General features: G+C 47.2%; 1 protein-coding gene across 2 annotated transcripts; it reads left to right on the forward strand.

Annotated features, from left to right (window-relative positions):
- The first annotated feature begins 282 nt into the window (after window positions 1-282).
- Window positions 283-19,930, forward strand: RXRB (retinoid X receptor beta). Of its 2 annotated transcripts, none has more exons than XM_068249341.1 (4): window positions 283-638; window positions 10,737-10,972; window positions 15,724-15,874; window positions 19,445-19,930. In XM_068249341.1, exons 1-4 carry the CDS (start codon window positions 623-625, stop codon window positions 19,660-19,662), a joined length of 621 nt encoding a protein of 206 aa, XP_068105442.1. In that variant the 5' UTR covers window positions 283-622; the 3' UTR covers window positions 19,663-19,930. The 2 variants fall into 2 exon arrangements, with proteins under 2 accessions (XP_068105442.1, XP_068105440.1); XM_068249339.1 differs by having other exon boundaries at window positions 287-638; window positions 15,709-15,874; window positions 19,445-19,913.
- The last annotated feature ends 1,418 nt before the right edge of the window (window positions 19,931-21,348 follow it).

Here is a 21,348-nt window from a genome sequence, read left to right on the forward strand (position 1 = left end):
GCACCCCCCTCCAGGCACCTCAGGTCATGCAGAGCCCCTCTGGTCTCTATTGCCGAATATTACTTATCATTTATTTTTCACCACCTAAAAGATAAACACAAATAAGCCCATATTAAGAAAGCGGAAATGCGGCCATCTTGGGCCTCCCAGACGAGCCCTCAGCCCCCCTTGTGAGCAGCAGGCGGCCATCTTGCCACTCCCTCCCTGCTGGGGTCACGTCAGGTCATCTTCCTCAGTGGCTTTCCATCTTACTACACCCGCCCCCCTGTCGGCCAGGGCGGACCCCCCGCACCGCTCTCCGCCTCCCCGGGCCCCCATTACGCCGCGTCCCCGCTCCGAAGCCTCCAGGAGCCGCTGTGACGGGTGGCAACGCCCCCTGAGAGGCCGGGCCCGTCTGTGGGTGCAGCAAGATGGCGGAGCATCCGCTTCCTGACTAGTCTGGGGCCGCGGGGGCCGCTGGGAGAGTTGGTGGCAGCGGCTCCGGTGCGGGTTGACCGCAGGAGACCCCCGGAGAGCGGCTGAGGTGTGGGCGGAGCGTGAGTTACGGCGTGGGCGGGCCGGGGAATGGCCTGAGGCCCGCCGGGCTACGGTACGCCACGAGGGACACGCAGGCCTGGCCGGGATGGGAGACAGCAGGGGTGAGTGCCGCGCAGCCTTTATCCTGCACCTGCGGGCGGGGGGTGTACGCTGCACATCCGGGGAACTACATGGCCCAGCATGCTCAGGGGGCTTCCCTAGAGCTAGGCAGGCGCCTATGGGCCCATCCATGCGCAGATCTGGCTGGTGGTTGCCATGCAAAGCTGCAGTCACGTTGAGGTGTATTGGATTTACACTGCACATCTGGGGGACTATATGGCCCAGCATGCCTGTATGCCTCCTGAGCATGCGGGAAACACATTTTCTGCCTGTTATGTGCCCAGATGTGGCTGGTGGTTGCCAAGCTAAGCTGCCCTCTTGTTTGAGGGATGGGGTATGCTCTGCATAAGTGATGGACTACATGGCCCAGCATGTCCAGGTGCGTCTAGAGCATGCATGCAACATATTGTACACCTTTCCAAGTACAGATGTGCGTGATGGCTTCTGGGTAAATTGGGGCAGCTGTGTTTTGCACATCTGGGAAACTACAAGTCCCTGCATGTCCATGGGCCTCTGCAGCAGCCTATTGTCTATTCCTAATGTGTTTATCCATGCATAGATCTGTCTGCCTGGAAAAGCTCTTGTGGTATTGGAGGGCATGGACACTGCATATCTGGGGTACTACTAGGCCCAGCATGCCCCAGCAGTAGAGAAAACATCCATAATTTGTCCATCCATGCACAATTCAGGCTGTCAGGAAAACATACTTTTATATTTTTTTGGCTGGTGTGTTAATTACATAGCACCACTGGGCTCAGAGGTTGTGTATCTAAGGAACTACAAGGCCCAGCATTCCCTTGCATACTCTGTGCAGTAAATTAGCATGCTATCCATCCATATTGTGCTCATACCTACAGAGTTTTGGCTGATGGACAACTCTTGCACATGTTAACTACAAGGTCCAGCATGCCTTAGTGCAGCATAGCCAGGCAACACTTAATCCCAGGCTACACAAATGGCTGGCAGCCAAGGCTCCTTTCAACCACAGCCATCACTGAATAGGAGCTGTTCTCTAAGGCCTCTTTCACAGTGCGACGTTAAAGTCGCACACTAGAAAATGTTTTAACGTGGACTAACGCACAGCAATATTAAGTCTGTGCAACATTCACAGTCACATGTTGCGTTGCGTTGTGTGTAGCATGTAGCAATATTTAGAAAGTGCTGCATGCTGTGCGTTTAGCAATAAATCTGCTGCGTTGTGTGTGTTGCACATGCTCAGTAATGTTTTTTTTTTTAAAATGTAACGCATACGCCGTTTTCGTTCCATCACTGTGCGTCGAAAACGGCGCACCAAACGCAGGGCTAAAGAATGTAGTATAACGTCCCAAGTTATAGTCTTTCAATATGTTGCATTAGGGGCATGTTATGCGACCTTAACGTCGCATCAAACTCACCGTCCCACTGTGAAAGAGGCCTAATGGTTTGTACCTGGCATCTGAAATTTTTCATGCTGGTTCCTGGATTGGGAAGATCTGGGGAACTACAAAACTCATCATGCGTCTCTAGCTGTCAGGCAGCATGTCATAAGTATATTATATACTCAGTGAGACAAAAGATACCCATGTATGGACTGATCTGGCAGCCATGTAAATCTATTCAGGCCTTGGGGATGCAAAGTTTGGTGATCTGTGGCACTACAAGACTCAGCATACACTTCATAGCCAGCACAAATTGTCTAGCTGTTTATTATTACGGCAGGATAGAGCTGCACATAGATGGCTTAGATACTCATACCATATTATGCTGTTTCATATGTTTGTTTTTTTCTTTGCAACTTTGCAGAATGTTTGTTTCTGGAAATTCCAAAGTCAGTAACAAATGATTTTTGGTCTCCCATCATGCTCTGGGGGATAATTCCGCCCAGCTAACCAGCCTAGGCTAAACATCACTGGAAGGGTGGTGCTACATAACAATATCCTGCAATATATAGATATAGGGAGTGTTTCTAATACTGAAACCAGGAAATGATCATAACATTGGTATCCTGAATAATCTACTCAATTCTACTATATGTCACTACAGTAAATATTATTAGTCTCCTTCTGTCTCGGGTATATGATTCTGGAATGGAAATACTTTTCGCTAGTCTAGTTAACGGAACCCAGCAGAAAACGTCATAGCGAACAGTTCTTCAATCACAGCACCCTCTTACAGCACAAAGCATTGTGATTGGCTGAATAGTGTGGGCGTAGCTTACTACAGCCCATCTTAAACCTTGCAGTTTGAGCGTTTGCTGTTGGGCCTGACAGTTTGCTGTCTGTGAGCCTTGTTGCATTGTGGGAAGTAATGGCTTTTTCCAACTGCCAAGCAAGCAGTAACCCCCTTAGTGCATAGAGCTCTCAGTAACAAACATTCCAGACAGAACACCTGGCAGAACTAAAGATGTCACCACCAGTGATGCATTTCAGAATGTAAATCAGGGAGAGGAAATATTTTACAATGTACAAACAGACTAAATTATCTATAAATATTGTAAAACAAAAAAGCGATTTTATTCATTGCTATTTTCACTACAGATCCTCTTTAAATCTGTATGTGAGCTGGAATCCTTTGAATCTCATTAGCTATCGAAAATCAGCACTAGTATGGTTGAGGAGACTCGGCAAGAAAGTCCCCTAATGTGATTGGGTGGACGACACTCTCTCAAACTTCTAGGCTTCCGATAGGTTGTAGTAAGAATACGCCCACACCATTCGGCCAATTAGAATACTTCAAGTTGTCAAGACTTTCTCGCTGGGTCACCTCAACTATTCTAGCTCCGGAAAATCTTAAAGCGGACCTAAACTCAGAACTTACTCTGTGCTTTAAAATATATGCAACCGTATAATAACCTTTTTAAGCAAAACATTTCTTTGTTACCGCTGATAGAAATCCTGCAATAAATCCTCACTGTTTACTTCCTGCTTTCATGGAAGCAGACCTATTGTTAACATCCTGCATTTACAAATTAGCTGCTCTGCTATAGCAGATGAGATTCCTGAGCTGACACATCTGAGAGATCAAATTACGGTGGTGATTAGTCACAGATGACGGGAAATTAGACAGGCTTAACTCTCTAAATACACACAGGCTGCATTTCTCTTTGTTTTCCTCCTGTCCTGTGCAAGAGTTCAGGTCCACTTTAATCGATGGGTTGGGGAGGAACGTCAGAGATTTGCCGGCACCAAGCGGTACAACAGTGGGGGCTCTATCAATCCGTGATCGCACTTCGGCTGAATTATTTGTTCTGTTTGGTTTAAACACTCAAAGCTTTAGTTTCCAGGGAATAAAAGGTGTAATGTAACTACAATATCCGCTCAAGTAATAGTGGTGGGACTTTGGTGAAGCACATGAGATGTTATAGTAATAGTAGTAACCGTTCCAATGTTGATAAGAGTTTGGTATTGTGCCTATGCAGACTTCTGACAGTCCCGCCTCAGTTTGAGTAATAAACCAGATCTTGATTTGTCTAGTTTTACCCAGTTACTGAAAAAAGAGAGTAAACTAGCTACACTACACAATATCTGAGGAAGGCTTCATAGCCGAAAGCTTAAAGTGGATCTGCACAGGACTGAAGAAATACATGGAGAAATGCACCCTGTATGTATTTAGAGAGTTTAGCCTGTTTAATTCCCCCTCATTTGTGTTTAATCACAAACTGCAATCTGATCTCTCCCCCGTGTCACATGACTGCCTATGGCAGAGATGGCAGATAAGGCCATTTGAAAGCACAGGAGGTTAAAGAGACTCTGTACCATAAAAAACCCCTTCTGGGGGACACTTACCTCGGGAGGGGGAAGCCTCAGGGTCCCAAGGAGGCTTCCCCCCCCCCATCTCTGTAGCTTCAGGGAATCCAGCACTGTCTCTCCTGAATCCTACCCCGACAAGCTTGACAAGGCTTGATTTATGGATTGATGAGGATGGGGTAAGCCTCGTTAAGTTCCAGAGGTAACTACCCACCAGGGGCCCTTTCTTTCCTTACAGATTTTCTTTAACCCTCTTAGCGGTAAGCCCGAGCTGAGCTCAGGGTAAGCCGCCGCAGAGGATATCTCAGCCCCTGGTGGGGCGATTTGCCTCATTTAAAGTGCTGTACACGCAGCTAGAGATGATACTTCGCCTGCGCTGGAGCCGGGAAGGTAAATATTTACATCCCCGCTGTTCGGGGAGTTTTATCGCCGCCGTGGGACCGAGGAGGGCGGAGGAAGCCTCAATAGGATCCGGAGGCTTCCCCCACCACAGGTGAGTACCCCCCAGGGGAGGTTTTTCTCAATACAGGTTTTCTTTAAAAGATAAAAACAAACTAGTGAAAATAAAGGCTCTCTCAATCAATGCTTTGTTGATTTGGAATGGTTAGTCTTATGTTAAGTGGGGAGGGACGTGTATCATAGCATGCTTTTAATTGCTACACAGCTTTTCTCTGTGTTGAGTGATGTGATGTCGGTGTGATTAAAATTAGCCCAGACGCCAGTCCTCCTGGCATCTGATCAGATTTCGAGAGCTGCACGGCGGCAGAGCAGAGTAACTATCGATATGCACTATCACCACTTGCTCTGTTTATGCCTGCTTTTCTAAGTGCGGTTCCATTGCAGTGTTCCTACTAATGTGTTGCTATGCACTGAGGTTTATGAAAAGATTTGTGTGTGTGCTTAATTAGTCACTACAAACCATATAGTGTGTGACCAGCTTTATAGTTTGTCAGGAGGAGAATAAATAAAAAAAACATTTTAATAACAAAAGAAATGAGAAAACGCAGAATACCTGAAAAATGTAAATCTCTAGAATTTGGATTGTTAGTAGGTCTACTTTCTTTAGCAATCATTCTAAAGTCTGGAACCCTTTATTTTTTTATTTTTATTTTTTTTAGCGTTTAGGGAGTGCTTTCAATCGCTAGCGATTTCTCTAAACCAGGGGTCTCAAACGCGCGGGCCATTTGCGGCCCTCGATACAATATTTTGTGGCCCATGCCGGCAAAAACTTCCTTAAAGTTGACTTCAGTGCTCCCAAGTAATCCGCCGCATCCCCGTCGCTGAACGAGGGCGGCAGAGCCCCCAAATCGCCCGGAGGGCAATCCGCCGGCATTTCCTGGGAGGGGCAGAGCTTTCAGCTTCAGCTCTGCCCCTCCTGACGTCAATCGCGGCGGATCGCCGCCTCTGCCACCCCTCTCACTCTTCCTTCACAGAGAGGGGCGGGGAGAGGCGGCGATGCGCCGCGATTGACGTCAGGAGGGGCAGAGCTGAAGCTGAAAGCTCTGCCCATTCCAGGAAATGCCGGCGGATTGCCCTCCAGGCGATTTGGGGGCTCTGCTGCCCTCGTTTTGCAGCGGGGACACGGCGGATCACTTGTAATGGGAGCACTGAAGCGAACTATAAGGTAAAATAGGCAAAATAGTTTGCTTCAGTGTGAATGTGATTTTGAAATAAAAATCAATGCAAGGGGGAGGGCGGGGGGGGGGGGGGGGTAGGCTTGTTTGCAGGAGCTGCTGATTGCCTTTTTTTGTGAAATCCCTTATGCGGCCCAGCCTCATCCTGACTTTGCCTCCTGTGGCCCTCAGGTAAATTGAGTTGGAGACCCCTGCCCTAAACGCTCTGCCAATGTAAATGGATGGGTCAGATTCCACTACAGTGATTGCGATTGAAATCACAATTACAGGACATGCAGCATTTTGGGAGCGTTTCCATTCTAATGATTTGTATAGAAGAAGGGAAATCACTCCCAACTACTGAAAATTGCAATTGCACCGCGCATGATGACAAATGCATAAAACAGTCATGCCTTCAAGCTGCAAATCACGATCAGAATTGCAGTTAGCAGTGGATAATGGTTCTTTACAAAATCACACCCTGGAAGGACCTATTCTAAGATCCCAGCGGGCATTAGCATCTCTAATCCTTATTACCAGGTGGATTATGTTGGATGTTTGACTTAAAGAACAACTGAAGCGAGAGGGATATGGAGGCTGTCATATTTATTTCCTTTTTAACAATGCACATTGCCTGTCTGTCCTGCTGATCTTCTGCCTCCAATACTTTTAATTATAAACCTTGAACAAGTATGTAGATCAGTTGCTCTGACTGAAGTGTGACTGGATTAGCTGCATGCATGTTTTAGGCGTGTTATTCAGACACTACTGATGCTTAACCTCTTGACGACCAGCTAACGCCGATTGGCGTAAACTGGTTGTCTGCGGGTTACCATGGAAACGGCCGCTCGATCGAGCAGCCTTTCCATGTCAGTTCACGGAGGGTGTCTCCGTGAACAGCCGGAGAGCCGCCGATCGCGGCTCGCCGGGAAAATGTAAACAGGCGGGGAAGAAATCCCCGCTGTTTACATCATACGGCGCTGTGCAGCAGCAGCGCCGTAAGGCAGATCGGCGATCCCCGGCCTCTGATTGGCTGGGGATCGCCGGCATATGATAGGCTGAAGCCTATCCTTCAATGCGCAGGACGGAAATCCGTCCTGCGCAGCTCACAGGGAAAGGGGGAGGGAGCGGGCGAGACAGCAGAGAACGCTGCGGAGGGGGGCTTTGAAGAGCCCCCCCCCCCCCCCCCCCCCCCCGCTAAGCAAATGCAGCCGGCGGCGATCAGACCCCCCCCCCCCCCCCCCCCCCCAGCAGGACATCCCCCTAGTGGGGAAAAAAGGGGGGTAGTCTGATCGCCCTGGCTCACTCCTGATCGGTGCTGCGGGCTGGAGAGCCCACGCAGCACTGATCAGTGCAGAAAGACCTGGTCGGCAAGTGGTTAAAGGTGGGCATAAGTCAGGTGACTTTGCGGACCAATAGCCCATTTGATAATTTTATCGAATCGGTGGTGCAACGTTTCAGCTTGATTGCTATTTTGAGATTTCGGGCCAAAATCGGTTATAAGGATCGATTGGACATGCTGGAAAGTCTTGGTCATGAGGGGTGCACGGCGGTAGTGGCGTTCGATAAGGTGAAGACCAACGTACCCGATGGGCTCCTGGCCACTGTCCTCCTTTGCCCATATGGCGAGTCTCACCTCTCCTCCAACACAATACCTGACCACCTCTGCCGACACCGCGTGGCAATGTACCACCTGGCACAACTCTATCAGAGAGGGACCTGTCTCATGGTCGACCGTGTTTTCCCCAGAATTTTTTTCCAGCCGCGTGGCATGAAAAAAACAAGCCAGGTGGGGCACAATGGGAGAATGCAAGGCCGGTGCTTCTCCTATGCTGTAAGCAGAGTTGCGCAGAGGAGGTGACGATGATAGCTGGGTGGTCACCAAAATTAGCCGGGTGGAGCACCCAGCTAAAAGAGCCTGGGAAGAAAACACTAGTCGATCTACCCGTACATCACCTGATTTATGGCCACCTTAGAAAATCAGAAGAACGATAGAAAACTGGTGTTCTTTTAGACTGCGCTGACGTCTATAGCTGTTCTGTATTTTCATGTCTATGCACCACAGATGTCTAATGGCATTTTATTACAAAACTACTTCTGCCAGCTGTAGGCCGTTTTGTTTCCCCATATTCCTGTGCCACTGATATCTAAAAGGCATTTAGGACAAAGTTTTGGCTGATTTAGAACGATACAAATGTTACTGCATCTATGTAGCTTGAATATGGACCAATCAAATGCTTTCACTGCAAGGTTTGATTAGTCCATTATAAATAGAATTTCATAATAACTTGCATAATTCCATAATCATCTCAAATTTATTTGCACCTCAGGCCGGTTTCACACTAAATACCAGCGGTATAGTGCACCGGAATGTTCAAAATAGCCTTTGGATTTTTCTGCGGTAATCTCTAATCTGGCTGCCAGTCAGAAGTGAGTCTCTCTAGCACTCACTTCCTGTGGCAGAACACGAAACAGTATAAAAGTATCTGTGGCGCCATAGACTTGTATGACTTCCGGTCACCGGTGGCTAATATGCTGTTGTCGTCACATTAAATCGAGTACTTCCGGAGGATTGCGCCGCGGTAGGTAATAAATGCCCCATAGGTTTTAATTGCTTTAGCGTTACCCTGAGGTAAAAAAGGGTAACGCAACACAATGAAAATGTCTCGGTGTGAAAGGGACCTCATTGACATCCCTGATGACTAATGTGGACTTTGGTGCATGTAGATTTGGACAAGACATTTAACAAACACAGTACAGACATAACTGGTGTGTAGTTTTTTTTTAAAGAGAACCCGAGGTGTGTTTAAAGAATGTTATCTGCATACAGAGGCTGGATCTGCCTATACAGCCCAGCCTCTGTTGCTATCCCAAACCCCACTAAGGTCCCCCTGCACTCTGCAATCCCTCATAAATCACAGCCGTGCTGTGAGGCTGTGTTTACATCTGCAGTGTCAGTCTCAGCTGCTCCCCCGCCTCATGCATAGCTCCGGTCCCTGCCCCCGTCCCTTCCCTCCAATCAGCAGGGAGGGAAGGGATGCAGGCGGGGACAGGAGTTCTGCAGGAGGCGGGGAGAGCAGCAGACTGACACTATAGAGATAAACACAGCCAGCTCTGACAAGCTGTTTGTCAGCAGCATGGCTGTGATTTATGAGGGATTGCAGAGTGCAGGGGGACCTTAGGGGGGTTTGGGATAGCAACAGAGACTGGGCTGTATAGGCAGATCCAGCCTCTGTTTGCAGATAATATTCTTCAAACCCACCTCGGGTTCTCTTTTAAGAAAAAATAGCAGTCAGTCTAAAAGGAAAAAAATATTGTGGCCTTCATATCCCTGTCTAACTCTTCCTCAAGCTTCTCAGAGTCTGGCGTGCCCCTTAACAACTAGCTGCGGCAGTATATATACGCCCCGCGGTTGGTCTCTTACCGCTCCAGGGGCGTAGATATTAGTCTTCAATTCTCTATGGTATCAAATTTGTAATTTAAATGAGTAATAATTAGCTCAGGTGTGCGGCGTAGACATAAGGGGTTAGTTACCCATAATTCTGTGTCCTCCCTGCTCTCCAAATAGCTTGCACGCGTCCTATTGGACGCGTTGCAAGCCTCATTGCGGGCACTTCCTCCTTCAAGCCAGAAGGAGGAAGTGCATGGTGATGAGGCTCGCAACGCGTCCAGTAGGATGCGTGCAAGCTATTTGGAGCGTAGGGATGACACGGAATTGTGGGCAACTAACCCCTTATGTCCCCGCTGCACACCTGAGCTAATTAATACTCATTTAAATTACAAATTTGAGTGTTTACACACTCGTCATTACTCGTGAGAGCACCCCTGGTAACAAGACCACGCATTAACTCCTGTTAGCGTACTTGCATGAGGACATCTTGTGACCAAATAGTAAAATTACACTTGCATACATTTTTTTTTTTCATTATAAAAATTAAAATTAACCCCTTACATCTTACACTCTCCCATAGTTATTCAAATAAATCTTTTGCATTTAAAGAAAAAATAAAGATAAACAAATACATAAATAGTTACCTTAGGGGCTGAATTTTTTTAATAACTGTCAAGAGGGTATATTACTGTTGTTTTTGAAAATATGGGCTTGTAATTAGGGATGGATGCAAAACTGAAAAAATGTACCTTTATTTCCATATACAATATTGTCGCCATACATTGTACTAGGGATATATTTTAAACATTGCAATAACTAGGACAAATGGGCAAATAAAATAGGTGGGTTTTAATTACATTAGCATGTATTTTAAAACACTAATAGCTGAAAACTGAGAGATGTTGAATTTTTTTTCTTTTTCCCGTTTAAAATGCGTTTAGCATAAAATAACTCTTTGCAAAACGTACCACCCAATGAAAGCCTAATTAGTGGTGGCAAAAACAAGATATAGATCATTTTCTTGTGACTAGTAGTGATAAAGTTATTGGCGAATGAAAGGGAGGGGCGCTGAAAGGTGAAAATTGCTCTAGTCCACAAGGGGAAAAAACCCCTCAGCGGTGAACTGGTTAAGCGGAGTCCTTAGTTACATGCAGAGAAAGTGTTTACGCTGTCAGTCTTGTTGCAGTATTTGAGGAAAGCCTGCATGTCGTTGTGTAATTGTATGTATGTAATGTACAGACACTGCAGGCTGTAATTATTGCCGCTGCTGTTATATAATCATGTGTGCCGGCTCTTGTCTATTAGTGTGTCTTTGTTTTGGTAACACGGATGTGTCATACATGTGCTTACTGATGCATTTTCTCTCTACAGTTTGCCAAAGCCCAGACACTTCATCTCTCAGCCCGCCCCTCGGACGTTCCCTCAGCGACACCCCTCCTCCCGGCGCACCTATCCACCCCTCCATGATTGGCTCCGCCATGACGACCTCGGTGAACTCTCCTCTTGGCAGCCTGGGCTCGCCCTTTCCTGTCATCAACTGCTCTGTGGGGTCCCCTGGCATTCCGGGCACCCCTTCTATAGGTTATGGACCCGTCAGCAGCCCGCAGGTAGATATCTGTAGCATTTACTGGATCTGCATGAATAAAGTGACAGATGAAGCACAGGCGTGTAATAATAAACATTTTATGTACCCAGGACAGGGGCTCTACAGCATGCATAAATCGTAATAATGCAGCCGCATACCAATACTGATTATTGATCTGGCAGCATGATCACAGTATGTCTGTCATCATTATCCTATATTACTATGCATTTATAGCACTGGCATCTTCTGCAGCACTTTACAGAGTACATAGTCATGTCACTGACTGTCCTCAGAGGAGCTCACAGTCTAATCCTTGCTATAATCATAGACAAATGTCCTACCATAATAATATTATTATTATTATTATTATGTATTTATAAAGCACTGACATCTTCTGCAGCACTTTACAGAATACATAGTCATGTCACTGACTGTCCTCAGAGGAGCTCACAGTCTAATCCTTGCTATAATCATAGACAAATGTCCTACCATAATAATATTATTATTATTATTATTATGTATTTATAAAGCACTGACATCTTCTGCAGCACTTTACAGAATACATAGTCATGTCACTGACTGTCCTCAGATAAGCTTACAATCTAATCCGACCGTAGTCTTTCCTACTATATTATTATTATTATTATGTATTAATAGCACTGACATCTTCTGCAGCACTGTACAGAGTACATAGTCATGTCACTGACTCTCCTCAGAGGAGCTCACAATCTAATCCTATCATGGTCTAATGTCCTGATTAGGCATATCTATATCCCATCAATTACTGATTAGGAAATATCTTTGCATGATCGAATCCCTAATTGGTTGGTCATTTGACCATGTATATCAGCCCTTAACCTTTTAACAGCCCAGCACCAGTTGTCCCATTTGAGACAACTTATTCCGGGGGCCTTCAAAACTCAGCTGCTTAGCGCAGCCCTGCAAAGCTGGCAGGGAGCTGTTATAGTTACCTGTCCGGACAACTGGCTTGGCTTCTCTTCCACCCACGGCAGTGGCGCTGAACTTCCAATTCTTCTGGCTCCCGATCACATCTGATCACATGATATGACAAGTGATCCAGGAGACTGTGTCAGCGTTACAGGGCCACCCTGTGGTGTGAGAGGGGTGGTGAAAGAGACTCTTCCATCACTCCTTTTCCGCCACCAAGTGGCGCTGTAACGCTGACACCATCCCCTGGATCCCGACCACATGTCATATAATGTGATCAAGACCCAGAAGACATGTCGGGATTACATCGCCGCCGCGGTGGAGGAGAGAAGAGGCTGATCCGCCATTTGGACAGGGAATTAGAACAGCCCCCTCCTGCCTGCTCTGTATAGGCTGGGGGAAGGCACACTTCCCCAGTAGCAAGAAAAATGCAGCCACATAAAAAGGTTTAAGTGCTTCTGGTTAAATAATTGCCAACATAGAGGGAAGACTCCTGGCCCTCCCGCTGTCCCCTGTTGAATTTACGCACCTCAGTACTCCTCGTCATGCTGCGGAAGTACTCTCTTCCCTGAGTGCTGCAGAAGACAGGCGTATCTGTACTGGCAGCCCGAAGCCGCAGTATGGATGCTCTCATTTTCAGAAGAACTTCGGGATGCCAGTACACCTGAAGCGTTACCGAGGGGCGCTGCACCTTGCAGATCGAATAGCTTCATTAGGGAGCGGCACTGGACCAATGAGACGGATCGAGTAATGGGTAGCTCTGCGCTTGTCTGTTGGAAGTGTGAGTTTTATACATTCATACAAATACAAACTAATAGTGCTGCTCAAATCCAGAACTGGGAGATATCCGGATATCTCCCAGTAAACCTGTAAGGGGGGGGGGGGGGTGTCAATCTTACCTGTCTGACGTCTTCTTCGTCCGTCCCTCGGCACCTCCCACGATGCGCTCCACGCGCGTCACGTGATTACACTTCACGTCATTGGGAGACCCGATCCACCCCTTGGCGCTGCCTGGCACTGATTGGCCAGGCAGCGCAGGGGTCTGAGGGGGGGGGGCGCGCGCCGCACCGGATAGCGGCGATCGGGCGCGCGGCGGCGGCGATCGGGGTGCTGGCGCAGCTAGCAAAGTGCTAGCTGCGTCCAGCAAAAAAAAAATTATGTAAATCGGCCCAGCAGGGCCTGAGCGGCATCCTCCGGCGGCTTACCCCGTGTCACACACGGGGTTACCGCTAAGGAGGTTAAGAATGTTTAACTAATCCTTGAAGTAAATAGTCAAATATACAAAATATCCATTTATATCTATAGAATTGCAGTTTATGCTAAACTGGTGCTAACCTATATTAGTGGTGTTTATCTGTGTACTTATAGAGCACTGTTAAAGCGCACTCAAACTAAAAACTGATCCTGCTGTCACAATAATTAACACTGCTTATTTTAATATAAAATCCTGATGTATTTTTTGTTTTATATGTAACCATTTAATTGCAGGATCATGTTGCATGCTGAGACAACTTCTCCTCAGACTCCCAGAATTGCAAACACAAGCAAAACTGCAGAAAAATCACTTTTAAAAAAAAAATTATATGCAGGTTTTGTGCATTTTCCTTAGGAGACGTTGGGCAAGACTTCCTAACACTGCGACTGCCTATAGAGTGCCCTCTAGTGGCTGCAGCTCTGTTGCTTTGAGTCCACCAGGAGAAGAGCGTGATATAAATGTTCTGTGTCTAAATGGAACCTGAAGTGAGCGTTATATGGAGGCTACCATACTTATTTTCTTTTAAACCGTAGCAGTTGCCTGACTGTCCTGCTGATCCTCTGCCTCTAATGCTTTTAGCCATAGCCCCTGAACAAGCATGCAGATCAGGGGTTTCTGACTGAAGTCTGACTGGATTAGCTGCATGCCTGTTTCAGGTGGGTGATTTAGACATTGCTGATGCAGGACTGCTTGGCAACTGGTATTGTTTAAAAGGAAACATATGGCAGCAGCCTCCGTATACCTCTCTCTTCAGGTGTTCTTTAAAGGGAAGCTTAACTGAAAGGGATATGGATGTTTCCTTATAAACAATGCCAGTTGCCTGGCAGTCCTGCTGATCATTTTGGCTGCAGTAGTGGCTGAATCACACACCTGAAACAAGCATCCAGCTAACTCCAGTCTGACTTCAGTCAGAGCACCTGATCTGCATGCTTGTTGAGGGGCTGTGGCTAAAAGTATTAGAGACAGATGATCAGCAGGAGAGTCGGGCAACCAGTACTATTTTAAAAGGAAAAATCCACATCCTTCTCAGTTTAGGTTCCCTTAAAAGATGATTGTAGGCTGAATTTCATGCGGCAACCCAGGTTTCAGAAATGTGAAGGAGCAGCTGGGTAGTGTTGTTGTACTTCCTATGTATAATGCTGTGGCTGCAATATGGTCAGTTTTTGTTTTGTTTTTTTGAGCGGTTCTTTATTTCTTGTTTGGTTCCTCTGTAAATGATGCCAGAGCTGACACACATTTTAAAAACGGAGGGAGCAGGCATGTATATGAAGCAGTCCTAATGCCCACCGCTCCCCCCCCCCCCATTCTCCTCCGCCCCCCTCCGCTCTCACCTAAAAGCCCCCCTCAGCTTCTTCCAGGTACGGTCGGGCACTAGGGCACAGGAGCTGACCTGGCGACCCACAGTGTCCGTCAATCTTTCACTTATAAACAATGCCAGTTACCAGGCTGTCCTGCTGAGCTTGTGGTTTTGCAACAAGCATGCAGCCATTGGAGGCAGACCAATGCATCTGATCTGCAGTTCATTCTGGGCCAGTGACTTATAGTATTAGAGGCACCACCAAAGTCACGCAACCAGCGTTGTTTATTAGATCATAAAGATGTCGGCCTCCCTGTTTCTCTCATTTAATGCGTGTCCCGTTAAAGTAAATCTGGAGGGGGGGGAGATATCAAAAATGTGTACATACCAGGGGCTTCCTCCAGTCCCCTCCGAACAGATCGCTACCAAGTCGCTGTGCTCTGCTGACTGCAACCTCTGCAAATTGCCGCGGAAAGTACCCCAGTCTGGGTACTGCGCAGGCTGTCTGTGTGCGCGATCACCTGTCAATTTTCTGTGGCAGGGAGCATCCTGCGCAGTATTACTGCACAGGCACAGGTTGTTCCCAGCCACGGGAGCGAGATGTGGGAGCGCGCACAGCCCAACTGCACCTGCGCCAACTGGCCCCGACTGGGCGACCTACCAGAAGGATTGCAGAGGCTGCAAACAGCAGAGGTTCTGAACGGTGGGGGCTGGAGGAGGCACCAGGAATGTATACATTTTTGATACCACCTCCCCCCCCCCCCCCCCCCGCACCCCCGGAACACTTTCATGATCACCATACCAATATCGGGCATTTTTTTTTGTTTGTTTGTTTTGTTTTACTGTGGCAGTTTTATGTTTTAGGGGAAGTTTATTTTTTAAGTGGCTTGTTTTGGTTTTAAGAAGTGATGGAACAGTGTTTTTATTGAAATCAACACAGATTTGTTTTTATGTACACCGAACAGACGTCAGTGTCACTGCACTTGCCATAATAATATTGTGACATGTCCGATTTTGCTGCGTATATGCGGTCACTGGGCACGACACCGCACAAGTTCTGTGTGAATCTAGCCTTACACTGACATCTAGTGGTCAGTGTGGGTTATTTATGATTTGGCCTCTACAGTATGGCAATGGGTAGGTTCCGTGTGAACCTTGCCTTAGACTGACATCTAGTGGTCATTGTGGGTTATTTGTTTACAATCTGTCCTGTAAAATACAACAGTCTGTAACTTACTGCAATATTCACTGTATGTAGCCTTTCTCTTTCCAGATTAACTCCACAGTCATGTCCGGGATGCACTCTGTCAGCTCCTCTGAAGATGTAAAGCCTCCACTGGGCATGAGAGCCATGCAGATGCATCCCAACGGAGGGGGCGGCAGTGGGAAGAGGCTGTGCGCCATCTGCGGAGACCGCTCCTCCGGTGAGTGTGGTAGTGTGTGTGTGTGTGTCAGGGGCCTGTGAGTGTCTGTTCTCCAAAGCAGGCTAAGTTGGCTGGTGGAGGGTTGGTCAGTACTTGATTGATCCAGTGTACAGTGTCATCCTGGTCTCCTATCTGAAGCTGCACAGTGCAGTTGTTTGTTGCTCCCCCTGCTGGTGGAACTACTGTTATTATACCTTCAGGTTTGCTAGTTTGTGTAAGATACGTATCTAAAGAGAACAAGAGATGAAAACATAAGAAGTGAGATACTTCTCTGTGAAGAGGGAAGCCTCTGGATTCTCAAAAGGCTTCCCACGTCCTCCTCAAGACCACTGCTGCCACCCGGGACCCTGTGGAAGGTTGAGGCAGCCGTATTGTGTCTGCATCAGTATGGCCGTCCCCGGGCAGTAGCATTGTAGCCGGTCTGCTGGAGATTTTCTAGCTGATCAGTTCCGCTTAACCCTTCAGCTTCCAATTTATTTAGAGGCTTGCAAGTGCTCCAGGCCAATTTTATTTTAGCACATTTTTTTTTATTTCTTTGTTACATTTCCCTGCTAATAATTAGTACTGTTGTAATGTGTATTTATGGCCACTTGTCACTAGGGGGAAGTGCGAGACAATAACATGACTTCGGTTTCAGTTTCTGTAATTTCTGCTAGCAGAGAGAGATCAAAGCATTCCAAGAATTTACAGCACAACGAGTTCTGCCAACTGAAGTCAAAGGCAGTTTACTTATCTCAAACAAGATAACTCTATTGAAGCTGCTAATGGGTGAAAGTATTCCTGAAGTGGGGAGGCAGGAAAAAGATGTTTCCCTCAGTAGTAGGCTGCTCCAGAGGCTATTCTAGAGCAGGGTCCCTCCTCATCTCATGGCCGTATTTAAAGCAGTAGGATTAGCCATACCATGCCGGGGGGAAAACGCGCGCGCGCGTGTGTGTGTGTGTGTGTGTGTGTGTATATGTGTATATGTGTATATATATATATATATATATATATATATATATATATATATATATATATATATATATATATATATATATATATATATATATATATATATATATATATATATATATATATATATATATATATATATATATATATATATATATATATATATATATATATATATATATATATATATATATACAAATACTTGATCTACTTACATAACACATGTATTATACTGTCCACATTTTGATTTCAGTGAATGTTATATAGTAAATGAAGAGAATTCTGTTCCTGGTGGGAACCATGTCTTTTGCCCTCAGTTAAGGCTAAATCCTGATGTCATTTCTGCCCTTTACTTTTTTTTTCATTTCTCCTCCAATTGTGAACACAAGTGTGTACCAAAGAAGCATCAGCGTGCACCATCCGTCCATAAATGACTTGATATATTGCTTCAGACACATACTTTATACTTGTACATAGTGGCTTAGTACATGCAAATGCATACAGTCCATGGTAGCGGTGATGGAGTTGCTGCCTCGGGTATGATAGGGGTCGGCGACGGCCGTTACGCCTCCGGCTGGACGCTTGGTCACGCTGTGTCCCACCCCTATCATACCCGAGGCACCCACTCCATCACCGCTACCAGGGACTGTATTCATTTTCATGTACTAAGCCACTATGTACAACATTGCATTACCCCTGTATCCATGTAGTATGTGTCTGAAGCAGTAAATCAAGTCATTTACGGACGGATGGTGCACGCTGCTGCTGCTTCTTTGGTACACAGTTGTTGCAAAGCTCTTCCTTCTATGATATCTATGCGGAGCACACGTCTTGACACACTTGGACTGCGTAATATGTTGGCGCTTTATAAATACAATTAATAATGTGGTAATGGTGAATGTATATTGGCCTGATCAAATATCTACCCACATTATCTCTTATGCATGGAATAGAAAGGGAGTGCCACACCATTCTGCTTCTTAGAAAATAAGTTGTGAACACAAGTGAGCAGGGGATCGTGTTTCAGATAAGCAGCTGGCAGGAAAATAAAGGGAAGAGGAGGAATAGATTATAGATAAAAAGAACCCCCAGCATGCAACTGTTTGGCACTGACTACTAAAGGGCCAGTGCTCCTAAAGTATGTGATGACTCCAAACCATAACCGTAGAAAAAGTTTTGAATGCAGGATTAGCATCTTTATCACTTAATACACTCAGACCAGTTGCTGTTGAAATTTGATTTTTATGGTGACAATCCCGCTTTGAAGCTGTGGACAAGGGCATCCGCACTTGGCAGGGGCATAACTAGAGGGGAGCAGCACCTCTGATCGCAGGGAGACCCAGAGCTGTGGGGGACCCCAACTATTAACCTTCCCTTCCTCTGACAGGGGACTACACTTCAGATCAGGCTACACTTGCTTTGGGTGTGAAGATCCACACTCGTTTTATGACACTTGTAAGATGGGCTCTAAGGCTGTGAAGGGCACCAAGAGGAGGCCAGGGAAGGGCTGTGAGCATTGGGGAGGCCCCATCAAAGTATTGCTGGGGTAGGGGGGGGGCTCTATGAATTGTAGTTACGCCACTGGACCACTTGGCATGAGTGAGACAGCTCAGCACATGCCCAGTAGAATGAAGCTGCTCGTGTATGGCTGATTCCCTCTATTACTGGGCATATGAGGCTCTTACTGGTGTATGCCCAGTTCAGGTGCGCTAGTCCACACCCGCTCGTGGCCAATAGAAACCACTTTACCCTGACCTGAGCTTACTAGGTACAAAGGAAACTTGGGCTGTATGAGAACCTGGGAAGCCTCGGGCACATCCACACATTAAATCCATGTTCCAGCCACCAAACCAATCCATTACTTCATTAGATGACCCGTCATCTAAGCAGTAGATAGATTTTTTTTTTCTTTAATACTCTATAGCCAGCAAGCAAGTGACCTCAGTGCAGCTCCTAGTCATTCCTGAGCTGCCCTGTTGGTCCGGGACACTCCCATTATCATAAAACACTGCAGAAGGTGTCATTTATCTGGGATCTGAAGCTCCTCCCACACACTGCTAGAAGGATATAGGAGATTTAGGGCTCGATTCACAAAGCGGTGCTAACCCAGTTAGAGACTTTAGGCGTGATAACCATTGCACCACGCTGGTGAAAAGCCAGTTTAGGCGTGATAAGTTTAGATCGCGCGCAAAGCAGCGCCATTAAACTCTATGCGAAGTGCACCAGACTTTGCTAGCACAAAACTTTTGATCAGCTGTGCACTGTGGTGGTAACCCAGTTGGTGCTATAGTTATCACGCCTAAACTTATCACGCCTAAACTTATCATGCCTAAACTGAGTTTAGGCGTGATAAAGGCCTTTTCCACCAGCGTGCTAACTGTTAGCACCGCTTTGTGAATCAAGCCCATAGTCTCTGTTGATGTCATGTGATTGCTGATGGGGGATAAGAGAGTTAAGTAGCTTGGAGGTTAGTCTTTGCTGCTGGTGGATGGGCGTTCTGATTTCTGTGATTTGACTCTTGATACATGCCTGTAACAAGCATACCTACCTTCAGAATAGACCTCTGCCTCCCAAAGCAGGAAGCTGACACGTGAAATAATAGTAGTTCTGTCCTTGCAGGGAAGCACTATGGTGTGTACAGCTGCGAAGGCTGCAAGGGCTTCTTCAAACGCACTATCCGCAAGGACCTGACCTACACCTGTCGAGACAACAAGGACTGTATTGTGGACAAGAGGCAGAGGAACCGCTGCCAGTACTGCCGCTATCAGAAGTGCCTGGCAACCGGCATGAAGAGGGAGGGTAAGAGCACCTGTCTTAAGGGAATATGGCTTTTATGATGTGTTAAAGGGGTCATCTTTAGGTCCAGGGATTGTATTTCCTGCCAGCCAGTTCAAATTCCCCTCTTTAATTACCATAATCACCCACTGCCACAAATAACACAGGGAATGTTTGGTGATGTCACACAGTGTCCTTGTACTGATCCCCAGGGTGTAGCAAAGGCGGGTCATTGCAGCATCACTGGCTGACCTACCTCAGGGCTGGCTGGAAGCAGAGGTCTGGCACTTGCAGCACTTTCTCTTCCCTTAGATTATTTGGACATAGTGTACTGGTTGAGGCTGGGTGCACATATAGCAGAAACGCTAGCATTGCGTAAAACGCTGCATTTTATATAGCAATGTAATGGCCCATACTCACGGGCAGCAAAAGTAGCCTGTCGCCAGCACACGTGAGCGTGTGGGCGACAGCTCGTCGCCACGTCCCTCCGCGTACACACGCGGAAGAGGGACCAGCGGCCGCGATGGAAGCTGTCGCCGACGTTCCTCCTCCCCCCGCCGGAAGCTATGCGTATCCCAATGGAGGTTGCTGTCGCTAGTCCGCGTACTCACGCGGACTAGCGACAGCTGCGGCGGAGTTGCGGCGGCGACTGTCGCCAGGCGATTGAACATTTCAATCGCCTGGTGACATCAGCGACGGGCGACAGTTCGGGATGCGCGCCCGTTCCGGGCGACAGTTCGGGTTGCGCGCGGCCCATACTCACGGGCGACCTGTCGCCGCAACACGCGCGCGCCGCGTGTTGAGGCGACAAAAGTCCCTTGTGAGTATGGGCCATTAGTCAATGAGGCGCTGAAAAAAACACAGAGACCTGCGTTTTACAGTATGCGCTTTTAGAATGCTGGTTTTGTTGCATATGATGCAGGAACGCTGCCAAAATGCACATAATGAAAGTCTATGGCAGACTTTCTCAACCAGGGTTGCTTGAGCACTCTGCAGGGGCTCTCTGCCATTTCCCCCCCATCGTGAGGGAAGTATAATAGAGCACATTATAATAGGGTGTATTGCAAAATAGAAGCACTAAACTAGGGGTCAGAATAATAATGAGCACATTCATAAGAAGCACTAGGAGGAGGAGACAGTATAATAGGTGGCAGTGTAATTGGGGGTAGTGAAATAAACAGCCACACCTACTTTTAAAGTCCACGTCTCCTGCAAAATAAATGCAGGGGTTCCTCTAGATCAAATAAAATGTTTGCAGGTTTCCTCCAGGGCAGGGGTCTCAAACTCAATTTACCTGGGGGCTGCAGGAGGCAAAGTCAGTATGAGGCTGGGCCGCATAAGGGATTTCACAAAAATCTGCAGAGCCCCTATATCCCCCGGGGGGCAATCCGCCGGCATTTCCTGGAAGGGGCAGAGCTTTCAGCTTCAGCTCTGCCCCTCCTGACGTCAATCGCGGCGGATCGCCGCCTCTGCCCGCCCCTCTTACTCTTCCTTCACAGAGAGTGGCAGGGAGAGGCGGCGATCCGTGCGGCGATTGACGTCAGGAAGGGCAGAGCTACAGCTGGAAGCTCTGCCCCTCAGCGCAGCAAATCCACAAACATCGTGGATGTTTGCCCGGGGGATTTGGGGGCTCTGCAGCCCTCGTTTAGCGGCGGGGATGCGGTGGATTACTTGGGAGCACTGAAGCGAACTATAAGGTAAAATAGGCAAAAATAGTTCGCTTCAGTGTCTCTTTTGCTGGTGCGGGC

Source organism: Hyperolius riggenbachi, chromosome 8 (genome assembly GCF_040937935.1).
Source record: "Hyperolius riggenbachi isolate aHypRig1 chromosome 8, aHypRig1.pri, whole genome shotgun sequence".
NCBI classification, from domain to species: Eukaryota; Metazoa; Chordata; class Amphibia; order Anura; family Hyperoliidae; genus Hyperolius; species Hyperolius riggenbachi.